We start from the raw sequence: 20669 nt of genomic DNA, 5'->3' as shown, positions 1-20669 counted from the left end.
ATTTTCATTCACGTTTCCTCTCTTTAAAAATCTCTCTCTCTCTCTCTCTGTTTTTTTTTTTTGGTATTTTACTAAGCAAAAACCAGAAATTGCAATTACCGTATTTTTAATTAAAGGTTGAATTTTGCGAATTTTATTTTAACAGAATAATCCGGCTTCTAAATTATCTATGATGGTAGTTTCTAAATTTATTCTCAGGGCAGCTCGTGCAGAAGAGTAGAAGACCAAGAAAAATATTAATTACTGATATGTCTTGTAAAAATTTTTGTGTCAAATAAATAGGGTAATTAGCTAACTTACAGGTCATGGGAGAGGACTTGTGTGATTTTTTCTTTTTTTACCATGCCATGATTTCTAAGTCTTCCTCTGACATTTGTAAATCAAAACAGTAATTTTATAACTTATTCTCTGCCTTTTCAATTAAGTTTCCGCGAAAGGCCTGCTAGTAATAACTTAATTTTAGGGGATTTGCCAATAATTAAATTCTTTGCCTGAAATTCAGTTTCCCTTATTCCTTATTCTCAAGTCAGATGTAATAATATTTTCCCATATTTTAAAAATAACTGACAGATCATCTCATCCCAAAAATATGTACCTGCTTCTCAAAATTACAGCGCATTTTAAGCAAGGAGAAAAAAACCGGACTGGACCGGCCGGTTCAACCGGAAAACCGGTGAACCGGTCCCCAGTCCAGTCTGGTTTGGAGAAAAAACCGGATCTGTTGTGAACCGGTGGGGAACCGGTCGAACCGGTAAAAACCGGTTGGGCGGTTCACCCGGTTTAAATTTTTTTGGTTGCCCAGCATACAAAACGGCGTTGTTTGGGTTCAAAAACGCAAAAAAAAAAACTTTTTCTTCCTCCCTCGTTCAACCCGGTCTTGAGCCCCTCGGTCCTCCTCCCCCATTTCTGAAAATCAAAATCCTCTCCCCCCCCCAAATCGCCGAGATCTCTTCCCCTTTCTCCTTGTCCCAGCCTCTTGCCTTAAACCCCAGCAATCCATAACACCGCCTTGTTGTGCCACCGTTCTGTTCACTCATCACTGACCATGGCACTCCCTCCTCCTTGGCTTCGTTCGCTGCTCACATTGCTTCGCCTTCGCCGTTCGCCTTCGCAGCTCACGTCGCAAGTCCCGAGTCTCCATAGTCCATCCTCTACTCACTAACATCCTGCTTCACCTTCACCGTTCAGGACGTCCTGCTTCACCTTCGGTTTAGGCATTGAATTGTAGCCTTGTGGGTAAGCTCAACACCTTTACTTGTTAGCTGGGTTGTTTTTTTAAGGTTGAAGAGCTGCTGCTCTCTGGACTGTTGTGAGATTTGAGAAGGGAGGAGAGTGTTATTGTTGAAAAAATCAAATAGATCAAGATTGTTGTTGTTGAAATAAATCAAGAGTTGTCGCTAAAATAAGTCAAATAATATAGCTGTTGTTGCATTACACAATTCTCGAGTTCATGTTCTCGAGTTCATGTGCAGGATGATGATCAGGACTAGTCGGCCACAACCCTTTTCTATAAATTTTAATTTTAAATGCCATAATAATATGGTTGGTTTGATATAACTTGGGTTTTCATCTTTGAAGTTTCTGATAGTGTTTTTGGTTCATTTAGTTTCATAAGATTTGGATTGAGTTAACATGACACAGTAAACGAAACTTTTGATTTTGATCATTTTTCTTGACTTGATCTTTTAGATTAATTTTGTACAGAGGAGAAGGTACCATACTGCATCATAATTTTGATTATGTTGTTCCACCTTAATGTTGTGAATTAAATTTTATTATTTTAATATAACCGGTCCAACCCCGGTTCAACCACGGTCCAACCAGTGACCCTTGACCCACTATCTCGACCGGTTTAGTTCCCGGTCCGGTTTTTTGTTCCTTGATTTTAAGTTTAAACTGGTAGAAATAAATTTTTTTAAACACCGAAACAGTTATATTGTGCAAGTTGAACGCCAGAGTTCTTTTCCCAACAGAATGCCACTTTTTTTTTGGCCAAAAACAGAAGGGAAAATTGCAATGAAGTCCCAAGCAAAAAAAACAATTAAAAAATAAGTCTCAGATATTATCATTTTCACGGTAGAACTTGTCATTATAGACTGTTCAGATTGTTATTGAGACTTTTTAGTAATTATTTTTTTTATGAGATTTGATTGTAATAATGCCACAGTTAAATGACAGGTTCTTATGCCAATATAAGAATTTTTTTTTTTTGACCAGCGCCAATATAAGAATCAAATCCTTGATTCGTGGCCCAGTTGCATTAATTTATTGCCCTGAGGTTGAAATATGCATCGTAGATATCGATTTTTCATGATCATCCATCATTCCACCAATCAGGCAAAAGAAAATCTATCATTTAATCGAATTTTATTTTTATTTTTCTATCCGGCCACCACGACTAATAAAAGAGGGAGGCACAAACGAGACTTTTGGCATGTTCTGGGTAGAGAAAGCAGAAGCAGCAATGCACACGCGGATATCATTTCCGTTGTTTTTTCCCCCCTAAATCAGAGGAGTGGCTATTAATAGCTTAAAAGTTAAAAGTTAAAATAAGATCCATTTTTCATTATATGCAAAATTTTGTGTAACTAGGTTACAAATCTATTAGTATAAATGAATCCCATTTGTTTGATATACTATGCACTTGGATTGTTTATTGTAACCCCCCACTAAATTGTCTTTTTTTTTTTTTTTTTGCCTGAAACCACGTTGATAAGTCAATGAATTAATAATTAATAATATTAATATACAATGTAAAATAATCTGAATATACATATAATATTTTTGCACAAACATATAATATTTTTGCACAATATAAATATAATATAAGATATATTAAAAAATCATGTTATTTATAAGTTATACTGATCTCTCCAGTCCTATTTATAAACTTCAAATTTAGGAAGGGATATGATCAATTTTATAACTTTGGTTTGGGTTTTTCTTAAATTTAATGCATTTTTTTAATATTACCCTTCATTATTTTTTTTTATCACATTTTTCAATACATTCTTTTTTTTCATTTATTACGAGGTCATATTTAAAAACAAAAGTCTATTTCTAACATATTTATTGTTTTTAACTAATCTTGACTAATTATTCATTATTTGTGAATGGGATGGAGTAATTTTGTATAAAATATATGACTGACAGTCCTTTTTTTTTTTTTATAATTGTGAGGAGAAATTGAAAGTAAACATTAGCGTATTTTGTTTATACTGCTCTTTGAATTCAGAAACGGTGCAACGTTGCTTTAGCAGCGCGTGAGGCATCAGTTGCCCTTGTCTCCATCTAGAATACGAGGCCACGGGAGTCAAAGTGGTGAGTCGATGGCTTCGTAATCTTATCTGGTATTTCATTTATATGATTAGGATCTAACTAACTGGTATTAGATGAGGGAAGAAATTTCTTATAATATTTCAATATTTTAATATTTGTAATTAACAGTTGTCTTTTGGAACTTGCGAAATACTGCCTCCAGTCCTATTTTAAAAAACTAGTTAACTAATTTGAAGAGATTAAAACAATAAGTTAAATTGGTTATTTATAATAAATAGATGTTGTCTTTCCCAAAATATTCTTACTAATCAAATGTACTGATTAGAACTATCATTATTAGAAAGATTATTATGAGAAAAATGCATAATATGAGAGACAAAGTAAATTGAAATATTATATTTATGACCAATATAAAAATTAAACTAGATCTTATATTAAAATCATGCGTAGTAGCTAACGTATTTGGATGTACTGCAGCAAGTTGCGGGAATTTGGCTATTAATATTCAGTGTTACCCTTGTTCCCATAGATATAGGTTTTTATAATTGGCCTCGGCAAAAAGGTAAAAATAATACTAATAAGAATCCACATGCAATTAACCAGCTAAAGTCTGGCAAAAAAAAACACGCGCACGCACGCGTTGAATTTGCTATTCACAAGTCCTTATCCTTTATCCCCATGTAATTATCTTGTTCTGGTGGGCCAAAAAAAAAAAATCTAATCATCTTGCTTCGAAATTCGGAAGGCATGAACATGGAGACCAACACAATGCCACGTGTCCGCAAAAAAAAATCTACATTGTTTATTTTTAAACACTGCAAAACACTAAATATGAGTATTTTTATTACAATAAATATTCAAATTTTAGTTCACCATATTATAAGAAATTAGCTTATTCTGCTAATAGATAATAACTATATATTGTTTAATTTAGTGGTCAATTGGTGCAGAAATACGGGGCCGTTCAATTATGTCTGAATGACAAATTATTCTTAATCGAAACAGTTAACGGAGGATTATTTTCATTCCACACGCAACTAAAAAATCCATTTTTATATCATTGGAAGACGAATAAACAGAAGAATTGTCGTGCAAAATAATGGAACGTTATGATAAGTACGACATGCAATACATCTGTTATTCAACGCAAATAAATGATAAATTGACATTTTAAAGTTAATAACGGTGGCGACCCGAGTGATTCACCGAGTACGAAAACAAGAAACCCCTGTTCAAACCAGAAATCGGCTGGAAAAAAAAAAAGAATCAGTTTTTATGAAATGATTCTCAATACATCAGACTCTCTCCCCACCTCTATTTTTTTTTTTTTGGGCCATCATCAGATTCTCTGATTCTACATACGGAGTGATGTTTACAATAAGGGTTGATAACTCGTGAGATCAAGTTGTGACGTGATTCAATACACAACGAGATATTTTAGGACACTTGCTAAACCATGCATGTGAACATGTGATTAGATAAAGGCAAGCCGGCAACCCAGTTCCCTAGTTCCATATAATTGATCCTAGGCATGCTCTTAATGGTCCATGCACAGCTGATCGAAGTCAATGTTCAAACAGCGGCTAGTTCTAAATTTAGACTGCATGTGAAAAATACTTAGACACATACTTAATGTCCAGCAGTACTTATATAGTGGGCCTTCGTTCAAAATAATTTAGACAATTTGCATTTCTATCCAAATGGTGTGTTCCGTGTGATCGAACTGCACCAGCAACTCGTTGTGAGGGGTGATCTCTAGAAGGCAGAAAAGTCAAGATTCGTGTTGACATTTTGCCCCCCCTTTTTTTTTTGGGTGAGCTTTGGAGCTAATTAGTCGTGGGGGGGTTGATATATATACGGAGGACAAGAAAAATGACATCGGGAATGAAGGAAAACTCGCCGGTTCAAGAATAGGTAATAATAACGCAGGCTGATAGTTTTCAGCGAAACCACCATTTATAGTCTATGTTCTCCGAACACACAAAGGGCATGAGAAGGGAAGTGGTCAAAAGTGGGTGAATGATTGGCGACTTATCTTGGTATGATGTGTCAGCTTGGAGATCCGTATCGTCTAAATAGATGGAAGACGGAACGCGTTTGGTGCTCCGACGTTAATTTTTCCTCTTTTCACGCACTCTCACGCAAATGGAATGATTAGAAATTTTGTGTGATTATCCCATTCAGGAAAACCAAGAGAGGAACTTCAAAGAGCGAAAACGACGAACGGGGCAAAACCGGTGTCAAGACTTGAGACTGGAAAAAGGCCAAAAGCCAAACGTCAGTATGTGCCTCGTACATACATGTCTGGTTGGGGTCAATTCATTAAGATGCGAAGTGGATAACAGCTGTCGTTAAACCTGGTCGTCTTCGAAAATCCCATGCGGTGTCCACCTCCGCCAGACGCCTTGGTGATGGAAAGCAGTCAAATTAAACCAGACAAGATTCATTTTCCGGCTCTCTCGTTTTCTTTGATATTACCTCCGTGATAACTATAAAAAAATAATTTACAATTTAAATAGATTAATAAAATTAATTAAGTTAGTTATTTATAATAAATAGGTATTATTTTCTAAAATATCTTACTAATCAAGCATATTAGTTATAACTATTATATTACAAGGACTATATTAAAAAAAGATAAATATGAGAGATAAAATATGGGGATTTATTACAAAACAAAAAAATATATTTAAATCTTATATTTAAGATCAAAATAAAAATAAAATAAAATTTTATATTAAAAATCGGAAATAATATTACTTTCTATAAAAAAATTACAATTTAGATGACGTGATGCGTGTTGGGAATTAGATACCGTGAAAATTTTTAATTTTACTTGCCATAAAAAAAATACTATGTCCTTAAGATAGGACTCAATTTTTGATGGTTTTGTCCTAAATATAAGACCCATTTTTCATATTATCATTTTTCCAAATTACCCCTAGGATACTCTTCAACCATAATCAAGTAAAGGGGAGAGAGGGGTATTAAGAAAGATGATATGTTATTTAGAAAAAATGTGTCACTTTTCTTATAATTAACTAACGTATCTAACTTCCTTAATCTAATCAAATTAGTTAAATAGGTCTTATATTAAGAATCAGAGGAGTACAAAATATAAAATGCACGGTAGTTTACGAGGGTCCCAATTGATTGATAGCGCGGCGGCTCATTTCATGCCAAAAAAAAACGGAAGCACTTGCATGATCAATCTATCAATATGCATAATGCTAGTAAGGCTTTTCAATATAAGAGTTGATTTAATTTTTATTTTAGTCTCAAATATAAAATTTTAATATATTTTCTCTCTTATATTTTTTTTAAGATAGTCCTTGTAATAATAATAGTTCTAGCTAATATACTTGTTTGGCAAAAATATTTAGAAAAATAACACATATTTAATACAAATAACTAAATTAATTTTTTTAATCAACTCAGATTAGTCAACTAGCTATTATATTAAGAAGCTAATGTAGTACTCCTCCGGTCCTTAATATAAAACCCAATTATTGAGTTAGTTTTGGTCCTAAATATAAGACCCATTTATCATGTTTATCAATTTTCTCTAAATTACCCTTATGGATATTCCCTCAACTATAATCAAGTAGAAAGAGAGAGGGACATTAAGAAAAATGATTATAGTATTTTAAGAAAAATATGTCACATTTCTTATAATTAACTAATTTACTGACTTCCTTGATATAATCAAATTAGTTAAATAGATCTTATATTAAAAAATGAAGGAGTAATAAATAAAAGTGCAAGAAATCTTACCATTCAAACTCAAGTTCGGCGTGATAATTTTTTTTTTTTTCCTAAAAGTAGTAACCAGCAAGCAGGATTGTTAGAGAGCAACGCCATATTCGTTTTTGATGAAATTATCAAGTTTTTTTTCCTTCTAAAGCATATGTATCTTTTTATTGAAGGTCATCCTATTTGAGGTACTGTCGGGCACTAAATATAAGCACTTCTCTTAGCGGGAATTTAAACCTTAGTTCATCACGTTATAGGAGACTAACCCCTTTCGTTAAACCCAACCCTCGTTGGTATGAAATTATCAAGTTGTATGGCCGCTACTTACCAACTTGATTGCGAAACACACACATATTTTAAAGGTATGAAGATATAATTTAGATGTTTAGATGAAAACTAAATTATCATTTTAAAAGTAATTTTACAGCATATAAAATAAATATATAAAAAGAATTTTAGTTTGGCTCGGGTAAAAATAGTTTTTTTTAGGTGCTTGCAACCCCATCATGCTTTTTCCAATCACCTTCTTGATGGACTTTTTTTTTTCCTTCCCAAATTTCTTTATTTTTATCAGAACCTTTTCTATGGACTTAACGCAAGTATTCAGTTGGGCGAGTCCATCTAGCAGGCATTCATCTAAGGCTCTCAAGGCCCATATCCTACATCAAGTCTTTAGGCGATATGCAGTGAAAGCCCAACTAAGCATTCAGATCACACACAAACACAAATGTAGGCGTTAAGTTCAGATTAATGCGAACTCAAACCTCAGTTTTGAAACTTGAGATGAGTCGTACTACTAATGTTGATGTGTGGATATGATTTGAATTACAAATCTGTACCCTCGTCAGACACGGTGAGCAATATCCAAACATAGTACACAACATGTTATTGTTTAGACACATTGATCTATCCTACTCAGAAAAAAAGACACACAAATTTGCATCGGATTCTCTTACCTTTTTCTTCAGCTCCGTCCCTTTGTTTCTTGTCCTGCATGTCCTGCTACGTACTTATACCATATTCTTTATTGCTGTCTCAATTTCATGTCAAAAAAGAAATCCTCGTCTCATTTCAGGGCTTGATTCAATCTCCCTTTGATTCTATCCACCTCACAATAATTCAAGTAATCTGTCCTAATAAATGTGACGCGAATAATAATATAAAATGATCCAACAAACTAAATACTTTCCGCTCGGCCACAGATTTGTCCCAGTCCCTTCCAAATACGGCTAACCAGAACCCGATTTCCGTCTGAGTTGTTATTTTCAAGTTTAATCAATGGGTTCTATTAACTCTAATGAACATGTCATTATATAACACATCAATCTTCAGACAAGTATCAGCATCCATAGATTTTATATCGCGGAACGCTTCACAACCTCAGGCTCCTTCCGTCTAATGCATTAAATAATGTGTATGGTCAGACGATATAAATTATAAAACTGGTGGATGGAATCTGCTGCCAAAATAGGAAAGAACACGACACTTTTGTTATTCTCAAATCAATGAATTCAATTAAGGAATCTAATTAAGGTCGTGAAATTGGCAATGTGACCATGCCGCTTTTCTGTGTCTCTGTTTTAGGTGCGTGTGAGCGTCTTTGGCCGGGTTAGGCGTGGACACTGGAAAAGAGACAATAGTTCCCCCGAGGGCAAAAAAATCAACATCACTCCCACCAAACCGTGGATACCATATTTCGGACCACAAAAAACGGCAAAAGAACAAGCAATAGAAAGTTAAAAAACCTTTTTAACCAGATTTTGGAAAAAGATTAAAACCCTTTTTAGCCCTTCATAATAACACAATCAAGATACTGCAGATGTCTCTGGTATATGTTAATGTCGCACTTTTTTAGTTACGCTGCCAAACAAGGTCACATGTGAAGGTGATGGACTGTTTGTTCCCTCCCCCACATCGCCATCCTTCTTTCATCATTGTGGGGTTGGAGATCTCTTTGTACGGTCACCCGTCGATGGTTAGGATGGCCCCAAAAAAGGGGTCCCACTCTCTCCCCACCCCACTCCCGTCGGCCTTTTGGCCCAGATCAATATATTATATTATTATATGACTTTTAGCTGCCACAAGTGTAATATTCAATCTGGAAGACCATGACTCAAATCTCATGTAATAAAAGCATTTGAATCCTCAACAATAACAAGAAGTCGAGAAGATGATGTGTTGGGGTAATTGTCTGTTTGATCATGATGAGCGGGAGAAGGAGCCTAACTTTTTATCTGACGGGTGGCCCATAATCGCATATAAGACAAAGGAAACAAGTGAAACAGGAGGAGGGAAATATTTTCCAAATCTGTGTTACGCATTAAGAGTGTTTTGCAGGGAAAAGAAAGAGAGAAGAATTTATGAGCAGGTGAAGTAAAGAAGACCCTGCACAACTACAACTGCCAAGTTCAGGGGTTCCTTGGAGTAGCATTAAAGACAGTGTTCTGGATCTTCCTCACACTACCGGATGCCAGCACCACCCTTGGAAATCTGATGCAACAAAAGGGAAAGCAGATTTCATGAACACAAAAGTTGCATTCATGTCTTGATGATTTTTGCTTGCACGAAAATGGCTTCTGCTTCCGAGGCGCTAAGCTCCATCCTCTTCATCATCCTCTTCCTATTGATAAGCCTATCTTTTCAGAAAACCTACATTTTGTCTGTGGATGCTCTGTTTCACCCGGCAGGAAACTTCCACATCCATGTCCTATCAGAGAACGGACAAGAAAATGACATCCAGATTAAGAAAATCTCTGGACAAGATGAGAATAATGGGAAGGGTCTTCTGATAGCGGAAAGGTTCAGAGCTTTGCTCGGACTCCACAGTTTCCAAACCCGAAGGTCATCCAATGGCGATTCTGAGTTTCTCTCTCCATCACCTTCTCCCTCACCTACCACTGAACTCGAGGCTCCATCTCCATCTCCATCCCCTGTTCCGTTACCGCATGTGTATGCTCATCACTTTCCTCCACGGCATCGTTCCCATTTCAATCCATCAGCTCACAAGTTTCAACATAAAGATAGAGGGAAAGCTCAGGCAGTACTAGTAGGTGTTCTTGTGTCCGTGGGGTTTGCTACAGTGATTTGTGCTGTTGGGCTTATCTGGTTTTTCAGAAAATGCAGAAAGCATGCAAAGAAACCCAAAAGGACGATGCCACTCTGTAGCAAGAACGGAGGAAGCGGCGGTATTTATGAAAACTCGTCAAGTCAGGTGGGTTTGAACTCGACCATAGATCTATTTTATCTGAATGCTTTAGGCGAAGATATAGAGCAACACACCTGCAGCTTGAAACAAACCTCTGAAACAGTAAACACAAGCTCAAATGATATCTCCATCCCAAAATGTGCAATTTATGAGAAGATGGAATTAAATCAAGAAGTGATCAGTTCAGGATATGATAATGCTAGCAGTTCTTCCACAAAGGAAATTCTATCTGTTCACGAGGATGCTGAATCAGTGAAACATGAATCCGAATCTGATGATGGTGAAGATAAAATTATTACAATGGAACGCAATTCATCAGAGACTGAAAGTTTTCATTCCTTCGCCGATTCCCACTCGTCAAATGTCAGACTTTCTGATGCTTCAGCGGGTAGTGTGACTGAGACGGTGTCTCCGTCGCCTCGAGTATCTCAGTCTAATTCTATCAGCTCGCCGATTCCATTCACGAAGAAAATTCCTCATTCGCCCCAAACCTCAACTTCAATAATAGAATCTCCTCAATCACGATGCATTACCAAACAGGAAGAGCAAAAGATTGAAACTCGTTCACAACGTCCCCAAGCCGCCACGCCTCCTCCGCCGCCGCCGCCGCCTCCTCCAACTCTACAAATGCCCTTGTTTTCTTTGCATTCTCTTACTTCTTCATCAAGAATATCCTCCGACTCTCCACTTTCTTTATCATCCCCAAGAAACTCGGATTCTAACTCAGCATTGAATATAAGTGGAGGAAATGAGTCGCCTAGTCCTCTTCAACCTCTCCCCCCGAGATCGCCACGTACCATTCCCCCACCACCATGTCCACCATCGCCCTTCAAAGGTAACAACAACGCAAAAACTCCACCTCCTCCGCCATCTCAGCTTCCCCAGTTTACGCCTCTGGGGAAAGATGGAGCCCCACTACCAAAACTTAAACCACTTCACTGGGATAAAGTAAGAGCTGCCCCGGATCGCACAATGGTTTGGGACAAGCTGCGAACAAGCTCATTTGAGTAAGTTGTTCATTCGTGAATAATGGTAATTATTATTATTTTTATATCGTCCTGTTAATCCTCATTTTCATCAATTAATGAATTTTAACCAGGTTTGATGAGGAAATGATCGAGTCACTTTTTGGCTACAATTTGCAAAATTCATTGAAGAACGATGAGACAAAGAGCAAAAGTCCTTCTCCAAGCAAACACCTACTCGAGCCAAAGAGGTTGCAGAATATCACAATCCTCTCAAAAGCGCTGAATGTGACAGCTGAACAAGTATGTGAAACCCTGATACAAGGTAATAATGCTAGTGCGCTGTTAATAAATTGTAATCATTTGCTATAATAGGAGAAGAAGTTTTCTTTATATGTTCCAAATTCCAAAATCCTCCAGTCTCTGTCCGCAATGGGGGGCACAAATAATAAAGTGATAATTTGCTCCATGCCGGGAGCTGAAGGATATGGCACTCAATATTATCCAATAATCATTAATGGTCTGAATCTTCTGACTAATAAGTAAATTCCACCACCCACTTTTGATTTAGATTATATAATAGCACGCATGTGGATTCACAACATTTACTGATGACAATCAATTATCAAATTAATACTTCTGAAGTTGAAGATCTTGTTCTTATGATCTTATCAACTGATTAAAAAAAAAAAAAGGCAAGGGCCTCGCTTTACAACAACTAGAGGCACTGGTGAAGATGGTACCCACTAAGGAAGAAGAGGATAAGCTCGCGAATTATAAAGGAGACGTCAACGATTTGGGATCCGCGGAGAAGTTTGTGAGAGCAATGCTGAGCATACCCTTTGCCTTTCAACGTGTTGAAGCCATGCTTTACAGAGAAACTTTTGAGGATGAGATTGTCCACCTCAGGAACTCTTTTTCAATGCTCGAGGTAATTATTAAGATTAGCAAGACAAACTTGTTTCATTAAAGGTTACCGACCTATGATTTCTCTCTTCGTCTTTTATTCAAATAGGAGGCGTGCAAGGAGCTCAGGTCAAGTAGGCTCTTCCTGAAATTACTTGAAGCTGTGCTGAAAACAGGAAACCGTATGAATGTTGGGACAATAAGGGGAGGTGCCCGGGCTTTCAAGCTCGACGCCCTTCTCAAGCTAGCTGATGTTAAGGGAACTGATGGTAAAACCACGTTGCTCCATTTTGTTGTTCAGGAGATTGTTCGATCAGAAGGAATCAGAGTTTCGGATAGCATTATGGGGAAAATCAGCCAGAAAAGCAAGAACAGAACAGAAGAAGAGAAGGAAGATGATTACAGAAGAATGGGATTGGAACTTGTTTCTGGTTTGAGTACTGAGTTGTACAACGTAAAGAAGACAGCGACAATCGACTTAGACGTTCTTGCCAGCTCTGTCTCGAACCTCAAAGACGGAATGGCTAAGCTGCAATATCTGGTACAGGAGTTACATGCGGATGAAAAGGGCGAGAACTTTGTGAATTCGATGAAGGCTTTCCTGAATTATGCAGAGAGAAATCTGAGGGACCTGCAAGGAGATGAAGATAGAGTGCTGGCTCGTGTGAAAGAAATCACAGAGTATTTTCACGGGAATGTGAGCAAAGAAGACGCAAATCCACTCCGAATATTTGTGATTGTAAGAGACTTTATGGGCATGTTGGATAATGTATGTAAGGAAATCAGAAGGTCCCAAGCTCCCCGCTGCCCAAATCCGCTCGCTCCATTCAGGTAGATTAGAGTGTATACTGTATGGTGTGTTCATACTTCATAGGATCAAATTACCGACAGATTGAGTGTAACTTTATTTTGATTTTGTTGGAGCGTTGGAGCATTTGAACCTCTCATTCCAAGTGTTTCACAATCCTGTGGGGCGCTGACTAATAGTAATACTATTCTCCTCTCATCCTCATAATTTAAATTTAAATTTGTTAATTTTTTACGAAAATTTCGTTTATCTTTTTATATGACAAATTTAGCCGTCAATCAAATAATGAAACCGTGCCCATGCAAGATGAAACGGTCCCTACTTCATACATACGTTTATATGGCATAAATGCCCTTGAGGCATCTCCAGGCAATGTATTATTGCGTGGAAACGAAACTCTGCTTTACATTGCCTTACACTCTTACAGGCTTAGACGTAACACTGACTTTTGACCCAGTCACGTAAATATTGCAAAGAATACATTTTTGTCTTAAGAAATTATGAAGTATTTGCAAACAATTTAAAAACTATAGAATTGACTTTTAGAAAAAATATCGAGACAAATGAATGAGCTTCCTGGCATTAAGATGACAACTGAAGGATTGCTCTGCTACAATATCAGTATAATCGGTGACCATACGCGTCAATTTGAACAAGTTTCTCATTCTTAACGAAATCAAGATGAATAAACCGTCTAATAAATCTCGAAATCACGTACGTTTGGAGAGTTTTGCCGCTAGTCTCCCACGACAAGTCCTCAGGTCAGGCCTCACTCTGATAGCTTTTCTCTTGTGCGATTTTCTAGGAGTTGGCAGCATCGTTAACTTCCTATCGAGTTGCATTTTTTGGAGCCTCTGGCGACGAATCTCAGGATCTGCCCAACCTTTTCCCCAGTCCGAGAATGAGGAGTATGGTTTGCTGTGGCTGCTTTTCGCCGCAAGCAGCATATCCGCCTCAGGGTAAACATAGAAAGCTTGCTCACGATTTGACTTGACGAATTTCAATCCCACTTCTGTTGGTTCCGGGTACTTAATCTGCACATGACTCTGCGGTCGTATAGTGTGATACAGTTAAAACCTCATCACAAGTAATAAAACTAACTAATGCCTAAGCACAGGCAGCCTGCAGGTAGACATCAAATCATATGCATGGCAGGCAAGATATGCAATTATTTTTGGCACAGGATTTTGAGAGTAAGTTAGGCTAACTGGCGTAGAGACCCATTTTATGGCATTACTTCGTGGTATCACAATATATTACCTCCTTCCGGGATCACTCAGCTGTAAAAAACCGGATTTTAAATTATAGTTAGAGCGTTTCTCAAGTTAGTTTGGTCTCACTTGTATATATGCTAACAGTTTCAGAATAAGGACAGATCCCCCCCTTTCCTCCAACTTCCTCTGCGTCATGGTATTAGAGCTGAGAATTGCTTCTACTCTTTGGGTCAATCAATACTCCAAGCACATTAGAAAGAACGCCTTGTTTCTCTTATTTGAAAATCCTTTTCATTCCTTATAATTTGATTTTTAGAGATAATCAATCCCTAGAATTCAGGCAAGAAGTTCACGAACATGATTTAGTACTATGAACGGGAAGGCATTTTTCCAGCTCGAATAAGTTACCTTGTCATCTCCTTCCCTGATGTATCCTTTCTGTTCCATAACTCGAGCGAGACCTCTCCACCATAACGTATCAGTGGTCAAAAATTTTTGAGACTACAAATAGCAATCATACGAAACAATTAAAATTCTGTTACCTGCTCCAACACCCAATTAAAACAAGATTACAGCACACACAAAGTGAGACCTGCCCCCTTATCTTCCTAACAACCATATTAAGACTAAGCCTCCCTTTAATTTTTCTTCCTTCAGAGTCAAAATGTATATCGTCATCATATAAGCCATCCACATCAGAGCATTGTCCCTGAAAAAGCAACATTATTAGTTCCATTCCTCAAAGAAAGTAGAAAATCCAATCACCAAACCATGTGAACTTCATATCACTGGGGTTTTTGGAAGCAAAGAAAAGTTTTCACAAAACTCAATTCTTAGCAGCGACTTGAGAAACTACACAAAACAAAGCAATTCGTCAATTTATCCAATTGAAGTTTAAACGAAGGTAAAAACACCTAAAGAAGGCTGACACATGCATGACTGATAAATATTGAGTTACCAGTACTACCATAATGCAATTTCCTGTGCAAGATAAACAATTAATGACAAGTGCAATAGGTATAAAAATTAAATTAATGTACATACATAATGTTCAGCTACCGCTTGGAGTAAAGTACATGCCTCCTCTCTCAGATTTTGCATTTGAGGTGGTCCATCAACACACACATCACATCTGTATGACAGCATGTTCGTTAGAAATGCCAAAATACAATGGTTTAAATGGAGTGGTAAATTAATATCACCATAAGACCGTCAAAGCCACAGCGTTAAGAGAAAAGTAGATTAGGCATGTAGCTCTTATTTACAAAGTCACATGAAGTGGCAACTTTAATATACATACAGGATTTCCCCTTTCATAGCATGGCAGTATTTTAATTAAATTCCGAAAGACTCCACAATGGTGGGGACATAGTGGGCATACATCAGACACTTTTGATTATGGAAATCCTCTCCAAAGTACTTCACGAGAGTCTCAGCCCTACAAGAGGAAGTATTCATTCCATATCTGCATATATAATAATATATTCTTTGGTAAATGCTAATACAAACAAGACAGTTGTAAAAAAATATGGTCACAAATTCAAACCTGAAACAATCAGACAACATGACATAGGCATGTTTCAACTGATCTTCACTTCTATGACTGGGCAAAAGTGACGGCAACCTTGATAGGTTCGCATAAAGAACTGGTTGTGAAATGATAGGGACAAGGTAAGTTGCCAAAACCCCAGAGAACAAAGAACAGCAAAGTAAATCTGCAACCAAGGTGATGAAGCATACTAATAGGAGCTGCACTTGAACTTACTGCAATCTGCTAATTTACCATCTCGTCCAGCCCGACCAGCTTCTTGGTAATAGGCTTCTAAACTCTGCTCATGTTAAATTAAACTAATGATATAGGATTGAATGGAAAAAAATTGAAGATTCAGGGAGTAAAAACACTAGACACAATTAATTCGACAAGCATGCTGTATATACAGGTTCAGATGGAAAAAAAACTAAGAATCTGTTCCATGCCATATAGGCCAGGTTGAGCTGCATTAATGCACAAGGAAACACGGATAAACTCCAGGTATTAGAGAAGACAGAGACAGACCTGTGGCCAACCATAATGGATGATTCTTCTAACATTCAATTTGTCAATCCCCATTCCAAAAGCTACTGTTGCAACAACAACCTGAAAATAATAAAGCATGTGTACTTCGTCATTTTACAAAAATTAATACAATTCTGCGGGATGAAGACAAGGATTTAAACTTTGATAAGTTCATATAAACACAAGAACACAGGGACACATGTAAACACAAGTTAGAGCCATGTCTCCATAAATACCATCACAGCCCTTTGATAAAAGACTCAATTTTTTCTTATATATTTAGGAAAAAATGAATAGCAAAATGAAGAACACACACAGTGAATATGTGAAAATGGGTCCACATTTCATAATTGGATAACTCAAGCAATGTTAAACAAACAATTACACAGAAACAAGAGACGCTCTGTTGTATGTCCATCATACCTCTAGTGTGTTTTCATGAAAATCCTTGTGTACCCTTCTTAGATGTGATTTGGGCAGCTGAAGAAAGAAATTGAGCTCACAAATCAATTTAACACCGAACAAGAGGCATCATTTCACAAGTAACATGTGCAAATTTAGAATCCAGGATATGTATAATAACATATTAAAAACCAAAAGCAGACACACAGTACAGTTTAAAATTTCTTTGCTTTAGACAAGCCATTGTTAAAATATAACTCACGGTGTTGAGCACATAGGTTATGCTGCCGAACAAAATGTTTCCAGTAAATTGACATGATGGAGTTGTAAAATTTTAAAACTGATCCAACAAGAAAACAAAAACAACAAAACCATAAAGGAGGCCAAAAGATTCTACTAAGCCTTTCACTTTGACTTTTCATGTAACAGCCAGTGGCACCAAGAGGAGACTTGGTCAATTCTCACTATCTTAATCTTGGGTTTTTATAAGTGGTAAACTATGAGTAGTTTGTCTTTCTTCTTTGATTAGTTAGACTACAAAAGGACTACAAAAGTTTACTGCTTGCATCTCAAGCTATAAAACCTTTTCTCTACTATAAATATATGTAACACAAGGTCATCTATTGGCTGCTTTTTGTATCAAGAGTGATCATGAAGCTTATAGAAGTTTGTCATCAAAGAGTTTTTATCAGTTGGATTCTCTCGATTGACTTTTTCCTCTAGAACTACGTTTTATAAAAGTTCTTTCAATCTCAAGGGTTGCATATTTTGTAACAAGCTTGGTGCATTAGTTTTAAATGCCTCAACCTATGGGGCAAGTTTGTCTTCTCCTTGTTAAATCAGACTATAGAAGTCTCACATTGGAGTATTCAAGCTATACAACCTTTTCTCTACTACAAACTACAAATACATGCAATGCACACCTCCCTTAATATCAAGGCTTTTCAAAATGCTCTCTCTCTCTCTCTCTCTCTCTCTCTCATTTTCAAAAATAGGCAAAACAACAACTGTGTATCCAACCTGAAAAGTTCATTTAATCAAGCAAGTTGCATGTAACATGTATAACCCATACCGATGCATTATAAGCAGCAGACTTCACACCAAATTCACATAGATACTTTGCAATGTTCAGCGTTTCTTTCCTGGTGGGTACATATATGATAGTTGGTCCTCGCTCTAAAGGCCCTTCAAGAAGTCTAAGTCTTTCTTCCAATTTCTTGGGTGGATCAGCAATCTCAGATAACTTCCATTCCTTTTGAGAAGGTTGTCCACAGAATTCACCACAGGCAACTGAAAGTACGCAAATGATTAAGAGACAATAAATAATCACTATTATTTAATAAGACTGATATTTTATCCACTTCCGCATAGAAATTGCTGTAAGTTTCTACCGCACTAGTATAGACCATAATGCTTATCAGGAGACAGATTAGTACCATCCCAGTCATCCACACTTTGAAAGATCTCAATGTCGTTTTCCAGGTACTCGACTGACAATTCTTTTCCATTTATAGCACCACTAGTGCTTCTTGAATGCAATACATTAATACCTCCTTCACTGTAATCATCTTGGTCAGCATCCAAATCACAAGGAGAAAGACTGTCAACCTCTCTGATTCCGCTGGCATCAGAGCTAATGAAAACATCTGGTGATTCCTCTGATATAAAAACTTTTTTCTTGTCAACTGACTTTTGCTTTTTACCATATAGTTCAATTAGCTCATGAAAATCTTTCCCATACGAAGATGAAGATGTCCCACTATGCCTTACCTGTACGAAGCCACAAAGACTGAGAGATATCATGGAGCAACAAGAAGCTATAAGCAGTGTCCCCCCCCCTTCCCTTCCTTTTCTCCTTTTCTTTATTGGGTCATGATAAGAAGGGATAAATATACGTGTCATAGGCAGCAAACTCACAGTGAACCGTAAATTAGGCCGGAAAAAGGAAGTGAGAACAATCTTTGTTTCTTTTGACATATGTAGTGACTTCAAAACATCCTCTCGAACCAGGTTGGTGGCTGTAGCAGTCAAAGCCATTAGAGGTATATCAAACTTCAGGAATTCTAGCTTGTGAGTACTGAAATTTTCCCTTAATGCAGACAGCCGTCTGAAACAAGAGAACGCTTGATTATAAGAATTGAAGTACATGTTATAGTAGAGACAATTAAAGGATTACAAAACATACACTAAATGAGGAACATAAACCACATCTTATTACCAAATATGATAATAGAATGATCAATCATATGAGTGATGAAATCACAACAGCAATTAATGCATTAAATAAATAAACCGTACTTTATTATCATCAGTTGATATGCTCTGGTACACCAACCAATAGAAGTACTAATAATTATTGAACAAAGTGGAATAGAAGGGGAAAACAGACCTGTAGTCTGGCCGGAAATCATGGCCCCATTTAGAAACACAATGCACTTCATCAATTGCGAATAAAGCAATACCATGACTTCTTGCAAGCTTCTGTAGTGGTTCAATCAATCTACACGAAACTAAGTTGCAGTTATCAGACATTTTAAAAAATAATGATTTTTTTTTTTTTTAATCCAAGAGAAGAAAGGACAATCCATGTGACTTGAAAATATAATTAATAAAGTATAAACCTAAACCTTACCTCAGAACTGTCTCTGGGCATACATATACTATACTATACATGCCTCTCATTGCCTTCCGTTCAACAGTATTGTCAGGTTGCCCAGACCCAAGAAAGCAGGCGCTGATCCCATGTCTTGCTAGCTTTAAGCATTGATCATGCATCAGGCTTATTAAGGGCGAAATCACAACCACCACTTTCCCAGATAGCAATGCAGGAATCTGAAAGCACAAAGACTTTCCTGCCAAAAAGTAATTATGAATAGAAGTGCAGTAGCAATGGAGTTGTGACAAGCGAAGTCAAAGAATGATACCAGATCCCGTTGCAGCCAGGACAAGACAGTCTTTATGAGCTACCCAGGCAGTCAGGGCTTCCTTTTGGAAACTCTTTAAGCATGAAAAGCCAAAATGCTCCTGCAAGAGATTGCTAGCTTTCTGCTCCCAGTCTGATGAACCATCCAATTCATCCAGGGAATCAGCCTTACAATTTCCTGACAAGATATTGGAATCAGCATCCATGTCAGAGAAAGGCTCTGTGACCTCTTCCACAGTGCCTGAAGGAACTTCCAACCTACTGAACGGCACACCACGTACAATATCTATCTTTCTTTTTGTTGATTCATTAGTGGCTTGGAGATGGTCCAGGATACTGGACTGTCGAACGTAACTTGCGGAATGGGATGAGGCCAAGTCCCCTTTTCTGAGGCCCTTCTCGTTGCCCTTATGAAATTTGGAATTATTAATCCTAGAAGGAGATGCCCTACCGCTATCTCTACCAGCATTATTCAGGATAAACTCTACGGCACTATGAGTAGATAGACCTACTGCTTTCAAAGCTTCCATAATATTGGCATATTCAAACCCCATTTCTAGCATTTCTGCAATGACTTGATCGGAAGATACGTCCTTACCATCCATGACATCCCCTGACGACAAGCTTGCGGAACTAGTAAAATGTTAATGGAAACAAAGCTCGGTAGAACTACATAACAAGGGCATAATGTTACATACTTAAATTAGGGGGGGGGGGGAAGGAGGCTTCCCCTGCGAATACGGAAGCATCTTCAGGAGTTTCAAACCCGGCTTGAGGCTCAGTCCCAAAAAAAATCCGGATTGAGACAGAAGGATTCAAATTGAAATGAATAATATCGTTATTCTCCGAACTTCGTATCAACCTCAACGAAGAGTTACCATAGCAATCAAGAAGACATATTTAATAACCACTCGAGGGAATTTCACAGTGAACTTTCATTGCTCAACAATAATTGAACACGGAAAGTGTCATCCGACCTTCTAGCAGAGACCAAAATAATAAAAAGGCAAGATTGTGAAACGACAAGTAGGACCTCAAGATCAAATAGCTTCTGATTTGCAGCACATTCCCGCGTTTACCAGCAAACCAAAGTAGAGCTTCATCTCAAAATTTCGAGGCCTGGAAAATAGAAACTCCTTGTCCAAAGCGGCAAAGATT

General features: G+C 37.3%; 2 protein-coding genes across 4 annotated transcripts; one reads left to right on the top strand and one right to left on the bottom strand.

Moving 5' to 3' along the window:
* Positions 1 to 9431: 9431 nt before the first annotated feature.
* On the top strand, positions 9432 to 13156 carry LOC114728166 (formin-like protein 11). The gene is made up of 4 exons (XM_028915020.1): positions 9432 to 11244; positions 11337 to 11527; positions 11898 to 12133; positions 12218 to 13156. The coding sequence occupies exons 1-4, from the start codon at positions 9581 to 9583 to the stop codon at positions 12941 to 12943; spliced, it is 2817 nt and encodes a 938-aa protein (XP_028770853.1). The 5' UTR covers positions 9432 to 9580; the 3' UTR covers positions 12944 to 13156.
* A 222-nt stretch (positions 13157 to 13378) lies between these two features.
* LOC114728168 (ATP-dependent DNA helicase Q-like SIM) lies at positions 13379 to 20598 on the bottom strand. Of its 3 annotated transcripts, none has more exons than XM_028915025.1 (15): positions 19513 to 20598; positions 19221 to 19440; positions 18978 to 19088; positions 18506 to 18695; positions 18025 to 18358; positions 17661 to 17878; positions 16610 to 16666; positions 16187 to 16267; positions 15896 to 15959; positions 15677 to 15776; positions 15512 to 15595; positions 15175 to 15262; positions 14723 to 14839; positions 14539 to 14631; positions 13379 to 13962 (listed from the first exon to the last, which is right to left on the bottom strand). In XM_028915025.1, exons 1-15 carry the CDS (start codon positions 20114 to 20116, stop codon positions 13627 to 13629), a joined length of 2697 nt encoding a protein of 898 aa, XP_028770858.1. In that variant the 5' UTR covers positions 20117 to 20598; the 3' UTR covers positions 13379 to 13626. The 3 variants fall into 3 exon arrangements, with proteins under 3 accessions (XP_028770858.1, XP_028770859.1, XP_028770860.1); XM_028915027.1 differs by lacking the exon at positions 13379 to 13962 and adding an exon at positions 14301 to 14427; XM_028915026.1 differs by lacking the exon at positions 15512 to 15595.
* Between the last annotated feature and the right edge of the window lie 71 nt (positions 20599 to 20669).

This window comes from Neltuma alba, unplaced genomic scaffold (genome assembly GCF_004799145.2).
Source record: "Neltuma alba isolate B1F8T4 unplaced genomic scaffold, ASM479914v2 tig00012522_pilon, whole genome shotgun sequence".
Classification (NCBI taxonomy): domain Eukaryota; kingdom Viridiplantae; phylum Streptophyta; class Magnoliopsida; order Fabales; family Fabaceae; genus Neltuma; species Neltuma alba.
This window is presented reverse-complemented; position numbering and strand designations above follow the sequence as displayed.

Bases quoted from the DNA above. Each gene is read 5' to 3' on its own strand.
- LOC114728166 (XM_028915020.1), top strand. From the start codon at position 9,581: ATGATTTTTGCTTGCACGAAAATGGCTTCTGCTTCCGAGGCGCTAAGC. The intron at 11,245-11,336 runs GTAAGTTGTTCA...AATTTTAACCAG, and splicing joins CTGCGAACAAGCTCATTTGA to GTTTGATGAGGAAATGATCG. The intron at 12,134-12,217 runs GTAATTATTAAG...TTATTCAAATAG, and splicing joins ACTCTTTTTCAATGCTCGAG to GAGGCGTGCAAGGAGCTCAG.
- LOC114728168 (XM_028915025.1), bottom strand. From the start codon at position 20,116: ATGGATGGTAAGGACGTATCTTCCGATCAAGTCATTGCAGAAATGCTA. The intron at 14,840-15,174 runs GTATGTACATTA...TTGCTTTTTCAG, and splicing joins AAGCGGTAGCTGAACATTAT to GGACAATGCTCTGATGTGGA. The intron at 14,632-14,722 runs GTCTCACTTTGT...TGCTATTTGTAG, and splicing joins TTAGGAAGATAAGGGGGCAG to TCTCAAAAATTTTTGACCAC.